Below are 19,461 nucleotides of genomic sequence, written 5' to 3'. Positions count from 1 at the left end.
AACCAGCCCCCCTGCACCCAGCCACCAGCCCCCCTGTACCCAGGCACCAGCCCGGCTCCCTCCCCCCATGCAGCCAGCCCTGCCCTTCACCAGCCCACCTCCCCTCTGCACCCAGTCCCCCCCTGCAACACCAGGCACCAGCCCCCACTCTGCACCCCAGGCACCAGCCCCCCAGGGGGCTGAAGAAATCTCCCAGCCACTGCTTGCAAACTCCTGGCTGGAGCAGGACCTGGGGGAAGCTGCAAACTGGGCCCTGGGCTCCCACCAGGGCAACCTGCAAAGCAGCTGAGCTGCCGGTCCGGGGCTGATGGCCAGCAGCCAGGCCCCGGAACAAAGCCTGCTCCACCAGCTTGATTTCCTTCTTTGACAGGTGGGGGGAACCGGTTTGGTGGAGAGGGGGGACGCAGGGACACATCACCCCACACCGGGGAGGCCAGAAGAGACACGAAGTCAGGAAAGCAACTGAAATCCTGTTCTGTGGATTTCCCGAGGGGCTGCCTATCCGAACGTCTCCGTTACTGAGGGACCATCTACGCCCATTGCTCTAGCCGCTCAGTATAACTTGGGATGAATGATGTACCCCAAAAGCTGGAGACTAATATTTTCACTAGCTCGTTCAATTGATTAACCATCAGTCGGGATATTGCAGATGATGGACTAGGTGTATTTTATGACTTGCAAACCCCACTTTGGGATCCTTGAAGCATCACACCAAGATGTACAGAAACGCTTTCAGTAACCTGAGAAGATCGTTTTAAACATTAGCTTGAAGAAACATTTTTATACCTGGACTTCAGCCAGGGTTTGGACCAGGGCTGTCAAACGATAAAAACAAAAAGAATGGCAATGAATCGCGAGATTAAAACAACCTAGTGGTACTCCATCGTGGGTTCAATTTCACTATTAAGAATCAAATCCCAATATCACTTCAGGTCGACGTATGAAGGGGCACAGGTGATCTGTATGTCTGGCCCAGAAATACCTTGCGATGCCGGCTACAACTGTGCCAGGCGAACGCCTGTTCTCTCACTTTCCGGTGCCAGCGTAAATAAGCGGGCAGCATGATCGCCCGGAAGTGTAAACACACTAGTTCGTCTTCGTGATTGGCTGAACGAGAAGTAGGACTGAGTGGTCTTGCAGGCGTTAAAGTTTTAGATTGCTTTGGTTTTGAGTGCAGCTCTGTACCAAATTTTTTTTTGGTTTGTTTTTTTACACTTGTAAGTTGCACCTGCAGGATAAAGAGATTGCCCTACAGCACTGGGCTGAGGTGAACTGAAAAATTATTATTTCTCTTGCTGATCTATTTTACAGTGCAACTATGTGTAATCAAAACTACTGCTGCAAAGTGAGCATGGTAAACTTTGTACTCTGCGTAGTAATTGAAATCAATATATTTGAAAATATGGGAAAGCATCAAGAAATATTGATCAGTGTAAACAGGCGTTCTGGTATTGGTTTAACAGTGCGAGGAAAAGTGTGATTAATCGCAACTATTTTTAAAATCTAGTTAATTTGTTTTGCGTTAATCACTTGCCGTTAACCGCAGTGAATTGACAGGGTCCCACATGACAGTCTGATAAGTAAGCTGGAGAAATGCTGCCTTGGCAGAATTACCATTAAGCGGATACAGAATTGGTGAAATAACCACAAACAAAGAGTAACTGTTTATGGACTGATGTTGGATTGGAAGGAGGTCTCAAGTGAGGATCCACAGGGATCTGTTCTGGATCCGGTGGTGTTTTACATCTTTATTAAGTACCTGGAGGTAGGTATACAGAGCAGACTGATGGAGTTTACAGATGGCACAAAGCGAGGGCGCGGGGGGGGGGGGCAATACTTTGGAGGGCAGAGCTAAAAATCAGAGGGATCTTGATAAACTGGAGAACTCGGCTATAGCCAACAAAATGAAATTCAGTAAAGACCAATGTAAGGGGGAAGAAAAACCAAGTGCCCCAGTACAGAACGGGGGAGAACTGGCCAGGCAACAGCGCTGCTGGAGCTGGGAGTTGTGGTGGATCACAACCTCGACAGGAGTCAGCACCGCGATGCTGTTGGGAAAAAAAGCACATGCAGTTTTCGGTTGCATTAACAGAGATGTGGTTGCAGGTCCCAGGAGGTGATGGTACCGCTCTGCTGGGCGCTGCCTAGGCCTCAGCTGGAGGATGGTGTCCAGTTTCGGTCACCAATGCACAAAAAGGATGTGGAGACGCTGGGTAGGATCCAGAGGCAAGCGACAAAGCCGATCAAAGGGGTGGGACACCAGCCATGTGAGCAAAGGCCACAGGAACCGGGAACGCTCAGTTTGGAAAAGGTGGAGACGGGTGGTTCTCTCTTGCCCCAGATGGCAGGACGAGAGGCCATGGGGTCAAACTACAGCACAGCAGATTGAGATTAAATCTCAGGGAAAACTTCTGAATGGGAAGAGCAGCAGGACGGTGGAACCGAGGCCTTGGGAGGTTGTAGAAGCTGGAGGGTTTCGAGCAGAGGCCGGAGCCATCTGTCTGGGATGGTTTAAACCCTGCAGCGTGGTCGGGGGTCAGACTAGGTGCCCCCTGCAGTTCCTTCTAACCCCATGGCTCATAGACTATCAGGGCTGGAAGGGACCTCAGCAGGTATCTAGTCCAACCCCCTGCTCAAAGCAGGGCCACTCCCCAGACAGATTTTCACCCCAGTTCCCTAAATAGCCCCCTCAAGGACTGAACTCACAGCCCTGGGTTTAGCAGGCCAGTGCGCAAACCACTGAGCTATTCCCCCTCCAGGGCTGAGGAACCTATGAGCCCCCACCTCATGCACAGCCCTCAATGCACCCCCCCAATACCATCTTCCACCCCAATGCACAGCCCCATCGCCACCCCCCGCCCCCACAGCCCCATTGCACCTCAGTAGCTTTTGTGTTCACCATGAAAATCCCCTGCACAATCCAAGGGGATCCACTCGCACTGCAGCAGTGGTAGGGCTCTTACCCTGGGGTCTCTCCCCAGCTCTGGGGCAGGGGTGGGGTCTGGTGGTTAGAGCAAGGGATGACTGGGCCTCAGGCCTCCTGGGTTCTATTTTTAGTTGTTGGAGGGGAATAGGGGCTAGTGGTGAGAGCAGGGGGGGCTGGGAGCCAGGACTCCTGGGTTCTCTCCGGGCCGGGGGCAGGTCCTGACTCCCTCCCCTCCGCCCGCTGCGCTCAGAGAATTTGGAGCCTCCCAACCTGGCCAGTTGCTCCCCTCGCCTCCTGCCTCTCCTAAGATGGCGGCCTCAGGAGCCTGCCCGATGTCAACATGGCGGCCCCCATGGTTCCAAGATGGCCGCCCCCTGGAGCCCCCCCTTCCCGTAGTTCCTAGATGGCTGCCCCCTGGTACCTCCTTTTCAAGATGGCCGCCACCATGTCTCCCGGCTCCAAGATGGCGGCCACTCTCAAGGGGGCTGCCTTGTCGCCGGATCCTTGAGACTGCGTGGCGGAACTCGCCTGCTGATTGGCTCCTTCGGAGGCCCGGGCGGGGCCTTCCCTGAGGGAACTCGCCTGCTGATTGGCTCCTTCGGAGGCCCGGGCGGGGCCTTCCCCTGAGGGAATTCGCCTGATGATTGGCTCCGTTGGAGGCCAGGGCGGGGCCTCCCCTGAGGGAACTCGCCTAGTGATTGGCTTTTTCCGTGGCAGGGGCGGGGCCAACAACGTTGAAGGAAAAGGCGCGAGTCGTGGCGGTGGCTGGAACAACAAATCGGTCGCGGGATGGCAGCGGCTGGGCAGGCCCGAGAGTAAGTAGTTGGGGTGCCTGGGGGGCAGGGCGATGGTGTGTCCAGCGTGGGGGGGGGTCCCTCTCAATGGGGGTGATGGGGTGTCCTTGGGGTTCTCCATCGGGCACGGTGAGGGACATGAGTCTGAGGCAGGCTCCTGAGGACGCCGCGTCACCTGGGTGCCCGTCAGGCCCGTCTCATCCCGATCGCATCAACCCAGACCCAACTCCGGCAATTTCAACCATCCTTGACCCTGAAGCGCCTCAAAGATCAGCCTCGAGCCTTTGACCGCGACTCTGCGTGGAGCCGCGGCTGGGTTGGCTGCCCTGCCGCGTTCTGCACGGGTGGCTCCAGGTCTAGGGCGTTGCCGTGCTCCACCCGAGAGGCGATCGTGTAACCGAGGCTGGGTTGTCGTCTGCCGGCATGGACTGGAGTCTCCCAGTTGAGCAGCAATGTCAATGTCGGAAGCGTTGCCATGCCATGAGCCTCCGAACTGAGCAACTGTGGGTGTGAACCTACCACAGGAGGAGACGGCATGGTGTCTGGAAACTCCTCGCACTCCTCCCCATGGTCTTCCAGCATCACATCTGCGTAGGTCCAGCTGTTGTCCGTTTGTGGGCTGCTCTTGCCCAAATATTTGGCCATCTAGCTGGTGGAGATTTGGTCCAATATGGTGAAGGATAAGTAGAGCTAGGTGCCATCTCTAGACATGGAAAATTAGATATTTATCTGTAAATGGTGATAAACATTGGTTGTGCCTGCACGCACCCAAACTGGCGCTAAATATTTCCACCGATAAGTGTCGACATTTACGGAGAGGCAAAAAATGCCAATTGAGAACTTGTTAGAGACCATTGTTAAATTGTTCTCGGCTGAGATGCCCATTAAACCACGTGGCTGTGAAAATTTAAATGGGTGAAAATACCAATAAAATGTTTCAACCATCCCAAATTTTGTGTGACTGTGAAAACATAAATAGATTAAAAATTTCAGAATAAAGCTTAAAAATAAACATTACTATCCATAAAAGAATGAATTTGACCATGGCTGGTTAGCTGCATGTCATTGGGGCTTAAGTCTGAGTCATCTGACAGTTGTTTGATAGGAGTAGACAGAGATTTGATCCTTTAATGGGACTCCACTCATGAGGGATCTGGTGGTGGAAGTGAAGTTGACCATCCTAGTGTCACTCTAGAAAGGACTCCGACCATTTCAGAATGTTCTCTTGGACCCTGCCGCCTTTCCTGGCCGAGACAGCGAGATCACAGTGACTAACATGGCAGAAAGCATGAGAAAATGGAGATCTCTTCTCCATCCAGTGATAGATCATCCAGCTGAACTGGTTCCAGTTCCACATCTTGAATCCAGATGGTGATGGATGTTGATAAGCTTGGAGTTGCACTTTGTGGAGGACTAATACTGGCCAGTTGTTGGCTAGACCCGCTGGATCTGTTGCAGGCTTGAAGGAGATGAGGACACTTCTGTTGACCTTACACCCTTGACCAGATCTTGGAAAACTTGTCCTGATGTTGAAACTAATCCGTGCTGAAATCGCTTTATGTTGAGTCGTCTGACTGGTTTAGAGGACGACTTGCGCTGTGCCACTTGAATTACTAACAACAGTTTGGCTACAGTGACTTGTCGAACTCGCTGACAATTGGCAATGTAGTCAGTAAGATGCTGTTTGGATCTTGGGCTTGTTTGTGACGTTTTTGTTTTGTCAGATAGGTAGAAAAAGCCGTTTGCAATTGCTAATTAGTGAGTGCGACCATTGCTATTCTCTTTCTGAGTCCCATCGTATCCGATGGTGTTCTGCCAGATTACCCTGTTACTTCCAACATTTGCTTTAAAGGTCTATGATGATTAGCTTATCTGACGTTGACATGATGAGTTTGTCAAAGTCACTATATTTTTTTTCCACATCTGCATTTCTCATGGTAGGGACGTACATGTTGCTCATGGTAATGTACTTACATTTCAAAGGCAACCATAGACCCATAAGAGGTTTCTTCTGCCTTTAGGTAGACTTTCAAGCTTGGGAACAATGCAGTTGCCGATTTCAAAGCCAGCACCCGCTTGTCACTGCGCTGAGGCTGGGCGACCTCACCAGGAGGGCATATACCCTGCTCCAATCTCTGCAAGTCACCCTTCATCAGTAAACCTGGTGTCATGGAGAGCGGCAATGTCCATTTTTAGCCAAAGCCGCACCTGCGAGATATCGGTGTCCTCTTTGGTCACAAAGGGTGATGACAAAATGGTGCTAAAGATGCTGTTTTGCAATTATTGAGGAATAAATGTATAAATAATGAAATAGGCTTGGTAATTAGTTTGAGATTTAAGCTTTAAAGCTCTTCTTCAGGCTTTATTGCCTCTTTCCCACCAACAGAAGTTGTTCCAATAACAGATATTTCCTCATCCATCTTCTCTCTGTTCAGGTATGTGATCTAGCATTATAACACTTAGTTGTGTGTATTGGGGGAGAAACAAGGACACCACAAATTAACAAAATTGTCTTCAAATTTTGGTGCACGTGACCCTGAGGTTCACCGTGTTAACCTGCTGGAAAAGCTGGGGGAATGTCCAGCCTCGAATAACTGATGGTAGCAATTGGGGTCCCACAATTACAGTTACCTGGAACACCCTGCATCGACCGGGCCCGGCGAGCAAATTAAACATGGCTGCCAGCCACGGGTGGGTGGATGGGAGAAAGGGTATTAAGGTGAATGTCTGACATCTAGTGGGCACACTGGGGTGGCAGATACCTGCTTATGGGGTGTCTACCACTAAACTCTGCTCGTCCCTTCATCAGGAGGTCTCCATCAGAACTAGGTATGATGTGGGGGTTGGCTTGTCCATATCTTTTTTTCGATAACTGCTATTCTCCTTGTCAGTATTTAAATCCTCAATATAGTTCTCATCCTGATTTCCTTCTCCCCGATCTCATCCTGAATTCCTTCGCCAGCTACGTGCGGTTAAGACAGCAGGGCTAATCCCTTGTGCCCTCTAAATCTATCCAAGGGCCACTTTCCCATTTCTGGATTTCAGTGGGAAGCAGAGCCAGTTCTGACTGCTGTGTCTTGAGTCTGGACTCCTTGTGGTGGCCAGAACTGCTCAAGGAGAAGCTGCCGGGTGACTGTTGGCCACTGTATATAGACAAGGCAGGTCCAAGACTTCCTCGGTGCTCGTGATTCTCTCAGAGCTGGGGTACGATGTAGGGAGTGGATATGTGGGATGGCCGGAGCAGTGTATTGCCCAGGGTAGCTTATTGGGACCAGAGTTAGGCACTTCATTGGAGGTTTTCTTGCTGTGGGCGCGTGAGTCACCCTCCAGGGATGGGGGGAGAACCGAGGAGGTCTGGGGTGGGAGAAGAGAGAGGGGCCCTTTAGGGGGCCAGTGTCTGCATGGTGGAAGCTGGCATAGAGCAAAGATGACTCCCCTGGTTCTTCATCTCATGGGTGGAAAGGGCTCAGGTGTGGGACAGGAGCTCGGTTGGCGGAGATTTGGCCAGATTGTTGCCTCTAGGGCGGAGATCAGGGCCTGGTGGAGTCCAAGCAAGGCGATGAGGTTGGTGGTGCTATAGGCATTGAGGCCTCCAGGGTGTTGTCCCCACCCCAGAATCAGCTGCCACAGGAATCCTTCCATCCGCGGTGGCTTGGAAAGGAGCACGACAGCTGGGGATCTTGGGCTTCTGCCGTCGGGTGAGCGAATTGGGGGTTGGGGCTCCTCGCAGGCTGGGCCTATCGCTCCATGGCTGTGACCCTTTCCCTCTCCCTGCCCCTCCCCGCAGGCTCCTGGTCCAGCTGGATGAGGCGCTGGCTTTCGAGGGGCCAACCCGAGAGGAGCTGGAGGCGGAGCTGCCAACCAAAGTCCTGGTGGAGCATGCTGTGGTGAGTGATGGGGCAGCGGCCTCTGCCTTTAGGGGGCACCAGCTCTGATCCAGCCCCGGGGTGGGGACTGGCTGGCCCAGGCAAGTGGGGAATGGAACACGGGGCCTCTCCCCTGTTGGAGGCGCTGGCTCCCATCCTGTCCAGGGCGTGGGACTGGCTGACTCAGGGTGGGCAATGGGGCATGGGGCCTTTCCCCTCCAGGGGGCGCTGGCTGTAATTTCCCCCTACTATGGCTCCCTAGGACACACGGAAGAAGCAGAAGTGGATGTGCAGCCAGCTCCACGTGGTCAAATTCCTGCTGGAATTCTTGGACCAGAGGGATTCAGCCCCCTTTGACCAGAAGACCACAGAGGCAGCTGTCCGTGAGTAGCCCGGACTCCAAGGTTTTCAGCCCGGCTCTGGGAGAGGAGTGGAGGCTAGTGGGTTAGAGCCGTGGTGGCTCAGAGCCAGGACTCATCAGTTTGATGCACTGCCTCTCTTTCCCCCCTGCCACCCTCCCTGGCCCAGGGAGCGAGATGGTGCAAGCCAAGCAGCAGTGGAAGGAGCTGAAGGCCGGCTACCAGCAGCAGGTGGAAGCCATCGAGGAGGCAGTGCCCCATGTGCTGGCCCAGCTGGAGAAGGGCCAGCACCTGGCACAGCGGCTGAAGGAGGCTCTGGCGCGATACGAGGCCCAGGTACGGTTCTGTCCTGGGCGTGTGTGAATGTGGGGATCCCACTGTAGCCACCAGCTGCCCAGGGGGCTCCAGGGATTCCACTTCTGCCACCAGCTCCCCTTGGCCCTGAGGGAGGGGCCCTGCGGCTTCCATCCCACTCCTGCTGCCAGCTCCCCAGGGATCCTACCATTGGCACCAACTCCCCTGGGGGGAGGGGTCCTGCGGTTTTCATCCCACTGCTACCACTAGCTGCCTAGGTGGTCGCAGGGACCCCACTGTTGCCACCAGCTCTCCTCTCCCCACAGAGACACGAGGCTGAGAAGAAGGCAAAGGATGCCCAGGAAAGACGGCAGAAGGAGCAGGTACTGACCCAGGGGTCTGTGGGGGGCAGCTGTGGGCACAGGACCTTTTTGGAGCCAATCAGTGGGGGGAGGTGCTTGGGACTCTTCTAGGAAGGGCTGGTGGGTTGGCTGTGGGAGGAGCAGTGGGACTGGTCAGGGCAGCAGCTGCCCCATTTCACTGTCGTGTCTCCCCCACCCCAATCCAGGAGCAGCTGGAGGAGCGGCAGCAGCAGCTGGAGGAGCAGGCGGCTTTGCTGCGGAGCCGGGTGGAGGCTCAGCGCCAGGAACTGCACCGGCTGCAGGGGGAGCTCCAGAGCCAGGAGTGTGTCGCCAGCGGCTGGAGGGAGAAGGTGGAGAGGTGAGAACCCACGAGTCCTGGTTCCCAGCCCCCTCTGCTCTACTCACTAGACCACTCCCCGGCCCCTGCATGGAGTCGGGGATGGAACCCAGGTGTCCTGCTCTCTCCCCCTAGGAGCTCTGCCCTCTGCCAGCTCTTAGAGACCCTCCAAGGGGTCCGGCTGGTCTCTGCGTCTGCTGATGGAATTGACATAGAGCTGACCCCCGGCCCCCAGCCGACGACCCCTGACCCCCAGACAGTGACCCCCAACACCCAGCCGCTGAGGTTCACCTTGTGCTCGACAGAGGATGGGAGCGTCAGGGTGCGGGTGAGTAATGGCCTGGGGGCAGGGGGAAGAGGCTGGCTGGGTCTGACCCAGGGAGAGTTGTGGGGGCCAGGCTGGCTGGGTGGGACCTGGAGAGGATTTGGGGGGCCAAGCTGGCTGGGTTTGACCCAGGGAAGGTTATGGGGGACCAGGCTGGCTGGGTCTGACCCGGGGAGGGTTGGAGGGACCAAACTGGCTGGATCTGACCAGGTGGTCGGTGTGTCTGTCTCTCTCTCTCTGCCCCACAGAGCCACAGTCCCCTCTTCCCCCCCCCTGCGCCCTGCGCTGACGTCCGGGGCACCATCCTGGAGCTGCAGCACAGTTATAGCCAGCTGGCCCCACTCCTGGCTGAGATCCAGGCTCTCCAGACCAGGTCTGTCCCCCACACTAGCCCACCCCACCAGCTCCCACCTTGTCGGGGGCAGCACTGATTCCCTCCTCCCTCCCTGCAGGTTCCCCATTGACTGGCAGCCCCAGGAGCGCCAGCTCCGCTTCCTGCAGCCTTCCGCCATCTGGACGCTGGTGGTGGAGCCGGGATACCCGGGGGCTGGGGGCGTCCGACTGCTGGCAGTGCAAGGGCAGCGTGGCCCTGGGGACCCGGGGGCCTGGAAGGTCAGTGGATGGGGAGAGATCTGGGAGAGTTGCAGGGGCTGTGGGTCGGGGGTGAGGGGCACCGGCAGAGCTGGGGGGAGCCCAGGGCTGGGCTAGCAGGGGGCTGCAGGTCGGGGGTGAGGGGCACCGGCAGAGCTGCGGGCGAGCCAGCGTGCGGCTAGCAGGGGCTGCAGGTCGGGGGTGAGGGGCACCGCAGAGCTGGGGGAGCCCAGGCCTGGGCTAGCAGGGGGCTGCGGGGTCGGGCGCTAAGACAACATCGTGGGAGGGCACCGGCAGAGCTGGGGGGAGCCCAGGGCTGGGCTAGCAGGGGGCTACGGGTCGGGGGTGAGGGGCACCGGCAGAGCTGGGGGGAGCCCAGGGCTGGGCTAGCAGGGGGCTGCGGGTCAGGAGTGAGGGGCACCGGCAGAGCTGGGGGGAGCCCAGGGCTGGGCTAGCAGGGGGCTGCGGGTCGGGTGTGATGGACACCGGCAGAGCTTGGGAGGAGCTAAGGGCTGGGCTAGCAGGGGGCTGCAGGTTGGGAGTGAGGGGCACCAGCAGAGCTAGGGGGGAACCCAGGACAGGATTCCTGGATTCTACCCTTTGCTCATTGGCCCTCCCTCTTTCTGTGCCTCAGTTTCCCCATCTGTTGACCCAGCTTCCCCCCCAGCTCAAGTCCTCTAACCTGCCTCTCTCTCTCCCCTCCCAGCCCCCCCAGGAAACCCCATCCCTGCGTGACTGGCTGGAATACCTGAGCATTGTGGACATCTGAGCACCCCTCTGGGCCCCAGAGCACCTTGTGGGGTGGAGGCTGGGGGGGTTAAGCTGTCCTGTAATAAACACACGTTTGTAAAGTGTTGTGATCACCCCTCATTGGGGGAGCCCTAGATCATGGGCACCAGATGGGTTCCACAAGCAGCCCACGATCCATCCATGAGAGATGGATACTGACCCTTCCCCCCGCCCTACAGCCCCAGTGCTGGCGTCCCCTAGAGGGGAAAGGCCCCAGGCCCCAATCCTCACTCCCTTTGCTGTGTCTGGGAGCCTGTCCCGATGTAGTTCCCCATCTGGTCACAAGGTGGGGCTCTTTCCCTGTTCAGTTTTACTTGCTCACAGGGCGTGGGGTGCATGTGTGTCTGTGAGCTCCCCTGCCCTTTCTCAGATGGGAGGAGCTCAGACCTGCCCCCCCCATCTGGGATCATCCCCCCCACCTCAACCAGGCTTGGCTGAGAACCCCAAGGGGGGTGGGGTTTGGGATGGAACTAGAGGAGTGGGGCAGGTTGATTTGAGATGGGGGGGAATGAGGTGTGGGGGGGTGGGGATAGGTTGGGGTCAGTGCTGGAGAGATGGGCTGGGTGGGGGCATGCAGGGGTGGAGGACTGACTGCAGGGCAAAGGAGGGCTATGTGGAGTTGGGCGGGGTGGGGGTGGAGACTTGGGGGTTCTCTGTGAACTGGTACCCTAGAGCTGAAATTGACCAGCCCCCGTGAACCCCACTACTGCTGCTGGACTCACCCCAAGTGACCTCCCCCCGCCCTTTCCCAGCCTCCCCCTGGGTTTTTCTCTTGCACCCGATGAATATTTCAGGGGCTTGGGCTCTGTTCTCTCTCCTCTAAATAAGCCATGGCCCCCGTGGCTGCCAGGACTGGAGTTGGGGGGAGAGGGGTGGGGGGGTGCTGCTGCCAGCAGCTGCCTGCAATTTCCGAGCGGTAAGTCTGCCCCTATCTATGGGTCAAAAGTAGGGGTATCTGGCCCAGGAGAGCCCTCCTTGTGGTGTTATGTGCGGCTGTTCCCCAGCTTTCCCGCCCCAGAGGTGGCTGCATCTCAGCGCTTGATGAGCCCTCTCCCTACATCCACCAGTAAACCCTTGGCTGATGCTTTCCTATTGTTGCTATAACTCGAGAGTGTCAATGGTTTTGGGGTTTCAATGGTCGGAGGCTAAGGATGGATACGCTGCCCCCCACGTGCCCTGCTGCAGCCTATCCTCCCAGCCTGGGCCATGCTGGCATGGAGCCCACACTGGGACAGGGTGGGGAGAGATAATGCAGTTTGCCTGTGGGGCCCGTCTACTCCTGGCTGCTGTGTGTGGTGGGTTGAGTGCATCCACGTCTGGGAGGGACCGGACTCGCCTTTGCTTCCGCTTCAGGGACGCTTTTGTGCCGCTCAGGCAGAGAACCGCAAGACGCCAGTGATGGGGAACCGAGTGGTGGGGGAGGAAAAGGAGAGAAGGAAGAAAAGCAAGTGAGGGGGACAGAAGGAGGGAGGAAAGGAAGGTGAAGGTAAAGGAAAGAAATTATAGGGAAGACAAGACCAATGGAAAAGGAGTCAAGCAGGAAGAGGTGTGAATGATGGAAGGAAGTGGAGAAGTGAGCAATACAAAAATGAAGAGATGAGTGGTACCGAGATGAGAAGTGAGAGACAGAAGAAGCGAGTGATGGGAGAAGCCAGTGGGAAAAGGAAGGAAGGAAGAAAGCGAGCGATGGGAGGAGAGGGGTGAGGCAGAAGCAAGCAGGAGAAGGAAGGACACAAGCGATGGGGGGAGGAGGAGGAGAAGGAAGAAGCGAGCGGGATGAGGAAGGAAGCGAGCGGGAGGAGAGGGATGAGGAAGAAGCGAGCGGGAGAAGGAAAGAAGCGAGCGGGAGGAGAGGGATGAGGAAGAAGTGAGTGGGAGAAGGAAATGAGCGAAGGAAGCAGAGGGATGAGGAAGAAGCAAGTGAGAGGTGGAAGGAAATGAGCGATGGGAGGAGAGGAATGAGGAAGAAGCGAGTGGGAGAAGGAAGCGAAGGAAGGAGAGGGATGAGGAAGAAGCGAGTGGGAGAAGGAAGCGAAGGAAGGAGAGGGATGAGGAAGAAGCGAGTGGGAGAAGGAAGCAAAGGAAGGAGAGGGATGAGGAAGAAGCGAGTGGGAGAAGGAAGCGAAGGAAGGAGAGGGATGAGTGAAGAAGCGAGTGGGAGAAGCAAAGCGAAGGAAGGAGAGGGAGAGAAGACGCGAGCGGAGCAGGAAGGAAGGAGGGAGGAGAGGAGAGGTAGGAGAGCGAGCGGAAAGGGGACACAAAATGGAGGGAGAGGAAGGAAGTCGGCGGGATGAGAAGAACGAGCGCGGAGAGGGAGGAAGAAGCGAGCGAGTGGGAAGCGGTGAGGAAGATGAGTAAGAGTGGGAAGGCAGAGGAGATGAGGAAGAAGCAAGTGAGAGGTGGAAGGAAATGAGCGATGGAGGAGAGGATGAGGAAGAAGCGAGGGGAGAAGGAAAAGAAGCGACGAAGGAAGGAATAAACCCCGCAGGGCAAGGACGGGAGGGGCCAGCCATGGCGAGAACTAGATTTAGAAAAAAAGCTCTGGGGTTCTGGCCTGCTCCCGTAATGGACCAGTCCGACTCTTAGTGGCTGAGTGGGTGGGGGGGGAGAGAGCTGGGCTCCCTCCCTCTCCCAGAGCTGGGCAGAGAACCCAGGAGTCCTGGCTGCCAGCCCCTATAAAGAAATCAAGGCAACACTGTAAAAACACAGGTTTATTCTGCTCCCTCTCCCAGCCCCCCATGGCTCTACAGTCCCCCCTCGCGTTATGTTGGTCTGGGGGTCGGCGCCGGGTACCCCACGTTCCTCAGCATGGGGGGCCCTGGCAATGACAAAGAAGAGAGCATTAGAGACACTGGGACACTAGGCAGCCAGCCAGCACCCAGACACCTGGGTTCGCTTCTCGGTTGTGGGAGGGGAGTGCAGTCTAGTGATTACAGTGGATGGGGGGCTGGCAGGAGCCAGGACTCCTGGGTTCTCTCCCCAGTCCAGGGAGGGGAAATGTGAGGGACAGGTTTGCTGGGGGGGGGAACAAGCGAGAGACCACCTGGTGGGGGTGGGGAGGGAGACAAAAGTGGGGAGAGAACCCAGGAGTCCTGGCTCCCAGCCCCCTCACTCTTACCATTAGGTCACACTCCATTTTTGTGCCTGTGATACAATCCACCTTTGCACATTTGTTGCAGAAGCCTCATGACCCACGTGTGCTCATCTGAGCCTTTGCACGCTTGCCCCACAATGGATGAGGTCCAGGTGCCCCAGCCAGCCCCCTCACACGCTCGGAGGCCTGGCCATGCAGCAGGCTGAGCCGGGGGCGGGGGGGAGGTGCTGGCTGGAGCCAGGGCGGGCTCATTGCACGCTCAGCATGCCCTGGCCTCAGCCTCCCTGCACCCATTGCACAAGCAGCATGACTGACCACTCGTCTGGGGGCCACATGCTGCACAAAGGGGGGTCTAGTGGTTCGAGCAGGGGGAACTGGGAGCCAGGACTCCTGGGTTCTCTCCCCGACTCTGGGAGGGCAGTGGGGTCTGGTGGGTTAGACCAGGGGGGGCCGGGAGCCAGGACTCCTGGGTTCTCCCTGGCTGTGGCCACGTGGGCGGGAGGCGATACCCACCTACCCGCTATTTGCCCGCCAGGGCCGCGTCAGCCCCGTTCTGGCGCTCGCTGCCCTTCTGCGAGAGGCGGGTAGAGGCGCTGACGGCTGTGGCTGCCGCCTTGAAGCTCCGCTTGCGCTTGGCCACGTTCTGCTCAGGGTGGAAGATGATGACGTAGACCTTGGGCACGTAGAGCATCCCCAGGGAAACTGAGGCACTGAGGCTCATGGACACCGTCAGCGTCGTCGTTTGGATGTAGATCTGCAGGGGGGCAGAGACCGGCGCGTTCAGGGCTCATCCCCTCCAGCAGGGGGCGCCTGGAGCCAGGACGCCTGGGTTCTCTCCCTGGCTCTGGGAGAGGAGTGGGGTCTGGTGGGTTAGACCAGGGTGGGCTGGGAGCCAGGACTCCTGGGTTCTCTCCCTGCCCCCGGGAGGGGAGTGGGGTCTGGTGGGTTAGAGCAGGGTGGGCTGGGAGCCAGGACTCCTGGGTTCTCTCCCTGGCTCTGGGAGGGGAGTGCGGTCTGATGGGTTAGAGCGGGGGGCTGGGAGCCAGGACACCTGGGTTCCTATCTCTTGATCCCTCCGTCCCTCCCTCCCTCCTTTCTTTCACACTTGACCCTTTTTTTTCTTTTTTTCTCAAAGCCTCACCCATGGGCTCCTCCAGGCCCTTATCATCCCGGACTCCTGGGTCCCCTCCCCTTTCTCTCTCTCTCCAACTCCAGCCCCTTGCTCTCCCGGACTCCTGGGTCCCCTCCCCTCCCCTCCCTCTCTCTAACTCCAGCCCCTGGGTTCCCCGGCCTGCTGGGTCCTGCAGCCCCCGGGCTCCCCGCCGGGCCCGCGCACCTTCTCGGCGGACTGGGCGGTGCCGAAGAAGATGGGCACGAAGGCCAGCCAGACGATGCAGGTGGTGTACATGGTGAAGCCGATGGGCTTGGCCTCGTTGAAGGTCTCGGGGACGCCGCGGGCCTTGATGGCATAGACGGTGCAGGTGACCATGAGCAGCAGGCTGTAGCCCAGGCAGCAGATGAGCGACAGGTCGGACATGTCGCACTTGAGCACCCCACGGGCCGCCTCGGGGTTGGGCACCCGCTGTTCCTCGTAGTCGATGACGCTGTGGGGTGGCAGGGCCCCCAGCCAGGCCAGCGTCCCCACCAGCTGCACGGCGCTCAGGCTGAAGGTGATGGCCAGCTGCGAGGTGGGGCTGATGAACCGGGGTGGCGTCACCGCCTTCTTGCCCTGCTCGAAGATGCGGTAGATGCGGTTGGTCTTGGTGAGCAGGGCCGAGTAGCTGAGGGCCATGCCCAGCCCCAGGAAGAGGCGCCGGGCGGCGCACACCACCACGCCCGGCTCGGCGATCATCAGGAAGGTGATGGCGTAGATGAGGAAGATGCCCGTCAGCAGCACGTAGCTCAGCTCCCGCCCTGAGGCCCGGACGATGGGCGTGTTGTTGTGGCGCACGAAGGTGACCACCACAAAGGTGGTGCTCAGGATGCCGGCCATGGCCAGGCAGACGGGCAGCACGGCCCAGGGCGAGCTCCACTCCAGCTTGACGATGGGCGTGGGCCGGCAGGCCGTGCGGTTGGGGCTGGGGCGCATGTCGAAGGGGCAGGTCTCGCAGGTGAACTCGTCCAGCTGGTACTGGTACCCGTCGCAGAGCTCGCAGTGCCAGCAGCAGGGCACACCCTTCACCATCTTCTTCCGCTCGCCTGGCCCGCAGGGCAGGCTGCAGACGGACGAGGGGATGTCCTGCTGGCCCCTGGACCACTGCATCTCCTCGATCTGCCAAGGGAGAGCGTGGGCAGGCAGCTGGCTCTGGGGACAGGGGGCTGGGGAACGGCCACACGTAATGCCACCTGGGGAGGCCTTGCCTGAGGCTGAGATGCAGCCACCTCCTGGGAGGTGGGGGGACGCTGGGGAACAGTCGCACCTAATGACACACTGGGATGGCTCGCCTGCTGCTGAGATGCAGCCACCTCTGGGTGGGGCAGCTGGGAAACAGCTGCACATAATGCCTCATAGGCATGCTATGCCCAAGACTGAAATGCAGCCACCTCTGCAGCAGGGCAGTTGGGGTATTGCAGCACATAACGTTGCATAGGGACTACTTGCCCAGGGCTCACATGCAGCCAGTTCTGGGGTGGGTCAGCTGGGCAACAGCCGCACATAAAATTGCACTGGGATGACTTCCCTGCTGCTGAGATGCAGCCAACTCTGGGGCAGGGCCGCAGAGGAATAGCCACACATAACGCCACAGAGGGACGGCTTGCCCAGGGCTGGGATGCAGCCACCTCTGGGGCGGGGCGGCTGGGGAACACGTGGCACCCCCTCCACTCACGTTCAGGCGCAGGTATTCGGTCCATTGCCCAATGGCTTTGTACCCAGGCACCGTGGTGTTGGTGAGCTGGTACTGGAAGATGTCGTAGCGCCCGGGGGCATCTCCGTTCTCATTGAACATGACGGGGGTCCCGGCACTGCCTGTGGGGTGTGAACAAGGGGGGCTGGATACAGCTCGGTCAGTGCCCGTCACTCCTGCCCCACAGCCCCCCGCTAGCCTCGCCCTGGGCTCCCCCCCACCAGTGCCCCTCCCTGCCACCCCGCAGCCAGCCCTGACCCGCCCACCTGTGCCCCTCCCTGCTGGCCCGCAGCCAGCCCTGACCCCCACCACCTTTACCCCTCCCTGCCGGCCCGCAGGCAGCCCTGACCCGCCACCTGTGCCCCTCCCTGCCCCCCCAGCCCAGCCCTGACCCCCGGTGCCCCCTGCCGCCCCGCAGCCAGCACCTGAGCCCCCCCACCTGTAACCCCCCCTGCCGCCCCGCAGCCAAGCCCTGACCCCCCACTGCCCTCCCTGCCGCCTCGCAGCCAGCCCTACCACCCCCCTCCTGTGCCCTCTCTGCTGCCCGCAGCCAGCCCCTTGACCCCCCACCTTCTGTGCCCTCCCTGCGCCATCGCAGCCAGGCTGACTGCCCCGTGCCGCCCTAACTGGCCTGCAGCAGCCCTGACCCCTCCCGGTGCCTCCCTGCCGCCCCCGCAAGCCAGCCCTGAACCCCCGGTGCCCCTCCCTGCGCCCGCAGCCCCACCGTTGAAGGTGACCCGCGGATGTAGTGCAGCAGGGTGCGCCGTCCATGGGGTGCCAGTGCGCTCAACAGAGCCCGGTGGCGCCAGGGCACAGGTCAGGTTCAGTTGTGCAGGCGTGGGCCATGGCGTAGGACAGCGTCGGATCACAAACTGCACCTTCCCCTCCTGCTCGTTAGGGAGTCCCGCCCGATGCGCTCCTCACCTGGCAGAGATGGGCTCAGAGGGCGGAGGCCTGGCCCCTCACCCTGGCAGAGACGGGCTCAGAGGGTGGGGGCCTGGCCCTCGTCCTGGCAGAGACCGCGAGACTCAGGAGGGCGGGGCGGGGCCTGGCCCCTCGCCTGGCAGGAGACCGGCTCAAGAGGGTGGGGTGGGGGCCTGGCCCCTCACCTGGCAGAGACAGGCTCAGAGGGGCGGAGGGCCCTGGCCCCCTCACCTGGCAAGAGACGGGCATCAGAGGGCAGGGTGGGCCAGGCCCCCTCACCTGGCAGAGACGGGCTGAGAAGGGCGGGGGCCTGAGCCCCCTCCCTGCAGAGAACAGGCTCAGAGGGCGGGGCGGGGCCGCCCCTCACTGGCAGAACGGGCTCAGAGGGCAGGGTGGGGGCCTGGCCCCTCACCTGGCGAGACGGGCTTCAGAGGGCGGGGTCTGGCCCCCTCACCTTCGGCAAGAGACGGGCTCAGAGGCGCGGAGGTGGGGCCTGGGCCCCTCACCTGGCAAGAGACGGGCTCAGGGGCCTGAGGCCTGGCCCCTCACCTTGGCAGAGGATGGGCCCGGGGGCGGCGGGCTGGCCCTCGCTTGGCAGAGATGGGCTCAAGGGGGGGCAGGGCGCTGGCCCCTCACCTGCAGAGATGGGCTTCAGGGGCAGGAGTCTGGCCCCTGCCTGGGAGAGATGGCTCAGGGTTTGTGGGGAATGGGGCAAGGGCCTTTGTCCCCTCTAGGGGGCGCCGGATCCCATCCGGCCCCACAGCAGGGCTGGCTGGCTTGGGTGCGGGATGGGCAGGGGCTTGTCCCCTCCTGGGGGCGCCAGACTCCGATCCCATCTCAGATAGCTGAAGATTTGGGGTGTCATGCAGCATCCACCCACACGTGGTGAGATAGCTCCCAGCCCCCCAACCCCCTGGACTCCCCTAGAAACTGCTGATAACATCCCACGTGGGGATGTAGCGGGAGGGGGGACCAGGGGGTCCGTGTCTCCTTCCCCCCTGGGGGATTGGGCTGCCCCAACCCAACGCCCGTTCCATCCTGAGAATCAGCCCCCCAGGCCCAGCCCCCTGGTACCGTGCATTTCCGAGTGGCCTCCTCCGGTGCGCCCCGCGGGTGAGTTTACAATTTAAAAATCGCCTCCCAGAACTCGGCGAACCAGATATTGCGATGTTCTCCAGCCGACGCGCGAGTGAAATACTGATCGTACAAGCCTGCGGTGGAGAGACCGGGGTGTCAGTGGGGTGGCCATGGAAGCAGGGGCTGGGCAGGGTGCGCTCTCTTTGGTAGGCAGGGGCACGGGGCTGGGGGCCGAGGAGTGCAGGGTTCAGTGAGGGGACTGGAGGGTATGCAGTGCGTGCAGGCAGGGGGAGTTCAGCGTGCGTACTGGGGGTTGCGGTGTTGGGCAGCAGGGGGTTCAGTGTGGGGAAATGGGGAGTGCGGTGCTGCGGGCAGTGGGGGGTTCAGTGGGGGACTGGGGCGTGATGCTGTGGCAGTGGGGGTTCAGTGGGGGGACTGGGGGGTGCGGTTGCTTTAGGCAGTGGGAGGTTCGTGGCGGGACTAGGGGCGCGGTGCTGTGGCAGCGGGGGTTCAAGTGGGGGGTGGCGGTGCTGTGAGCAGCGGGGTCAGTGGGGGGGACGAGAGGTGGCGTGCTGTGGCAGGCGGGGGCCAATGGGGGGTCCCTGTTACCTTCGCATGGCGCCCGCTTGGGCAGGATTGGTGACGGGCTCCTTCGGCCACTTCCTCCTGCCGCCAGGATGGGCGAGATTCTTGGAGCCCAAGCTGTCCGAGCCGACCCACAGGAAATGCTCCTGTCAGGTTGGCGCGACGTGTGAGGCCTACCGCAACCCGCCTGCAGGGGGCGACAGTGAGTGGGTGATGTCTGAATTACACCAGGGGCTAGCCGGGGGCGCGGGAGCCCCACACTCATTGATGTCGTCCTCGTTGGCGAAGATGA

The 19,461-nt window shown here is 59.7% G+C and overlaps 3 protein-coding genes across 4 annotated transcripts in view; 1 reads left to right on the top strand and 2 right to left on the bottom strand.

Moving 5' to 3' along the window:
* Positions 1–3,242, bottom strand: part of WDR13 (WD repeat domain 13) — an 11,039-nt gene extending 7,797 nt beyond the window's left edge. The window contains 1 exon segment of the mRNA XM_075071291.1: positions 3,197–3,242. The gene's annotated coding sequence lies outside the window, so the exon portion shown is untranslated.
* Positions 3,243–3,409: 167 nt separating this feature from the next.
* Positions 3,410–10,674, top strand: ZWINT (ZW10 interacting kinetochore protein). 2 transcript variants are annotated; one of them, XM_032770143.2, is made up of 10 exons: positions 3,410–3,741; positions 7,508–7,607; positions 7,849–7,969; positions 8,115–8,281; positions 8,566–8,622; positions 8,808–8,959; positions 9,074–9,266; positions 9,512–9,636; positions 9,716–9,875; positions 10,561–10,674. In XM_032770143.2, exons 1-10 carry the CDS (start codon positions 3,716–3,718, stop codon positions 10,621–10,623), a joined length of 1,164 nt encoding a protein of 387 aa, XP_032626034.1. In that variant the 5' UTR covers positions 3,410–3,715; the 3' UTR covers positions 10,624–10,674. The 2 variants fall into 2 exon arrangements, with proteins under 2 accessions (XP_032626034.1, XP_032626036.1); XM_032770145.2 differs by lacking the exon at positions 3,410–3,741 and adding an exon at positions 5,870–6,411.
* A 3,583-nt stretch (positions 10,675–14,257) lies between these two features.
* Positions 14,258–19,461, bottom strand: part of LOC116818918 (metabotropic glutamate receptor 6-like) — an 8,110-nt gene continuing 2,906 nt past the window's right edge. Inside the window, 7 exon segments of the mRNA XM_032770199.1 lie at positions 14,258–14,491; positions 15,074–16,009; positions 16,566–16,705; positions 17,308–17,322; positions 17,325–17,352; positions 17,355–17,435; positions 17,437–17,507. Coding sequence (XP_032626090.1) covers positions 14,258–14,491; positions 15,074–16,009; positions 16,566–16,705; positions 17,308–17,322; positions 17,325–17,352; positions 17,355–17,435; positions 17,437–17,507 — 1,505 coding nt within the window.

Source organism: Chelonoidis abingdonii, chromosome 11, assembly GCF_003597395.2.
Source record: "Chelonoidis abingdonii isolate Lonesome George chromosome 11, CheloAbing_2.0, whole genome shotgun sequence".
Taxonomy (NCBI): Eukaryota; Metazoa; Chordata; order Testudines; family Testudinidae; genus Chelonoidis; species Chelonoidis abingdonii.
Note: the sequence above shows the minus strand (reverse complement) of the source record. Positions and strands in the feature narration are given on the sequence as shown.

Coding starts and splice junctions, on each gene's coding strand:
- ZWINT (XM_032770143.2), top strand. CDS start 3,716: ATGGCAGCGGCTGGGCAGGCCCGAGA. Junction 7,608..7,848: donor TCCTGGTGGAGCATGCTGTG/GTGAGTGATGGG, acceptor ATGGCTCCCTAG/GACACACGGAAGAAGCAGAA. Junction 8,960..9,073: donor TGGAGGGAGAAGGTGGAGAG/GTGAGAACCCAC, acceptor CTCTCCCCCTAG/GAGCTCTGCCCTCTGCCAGC.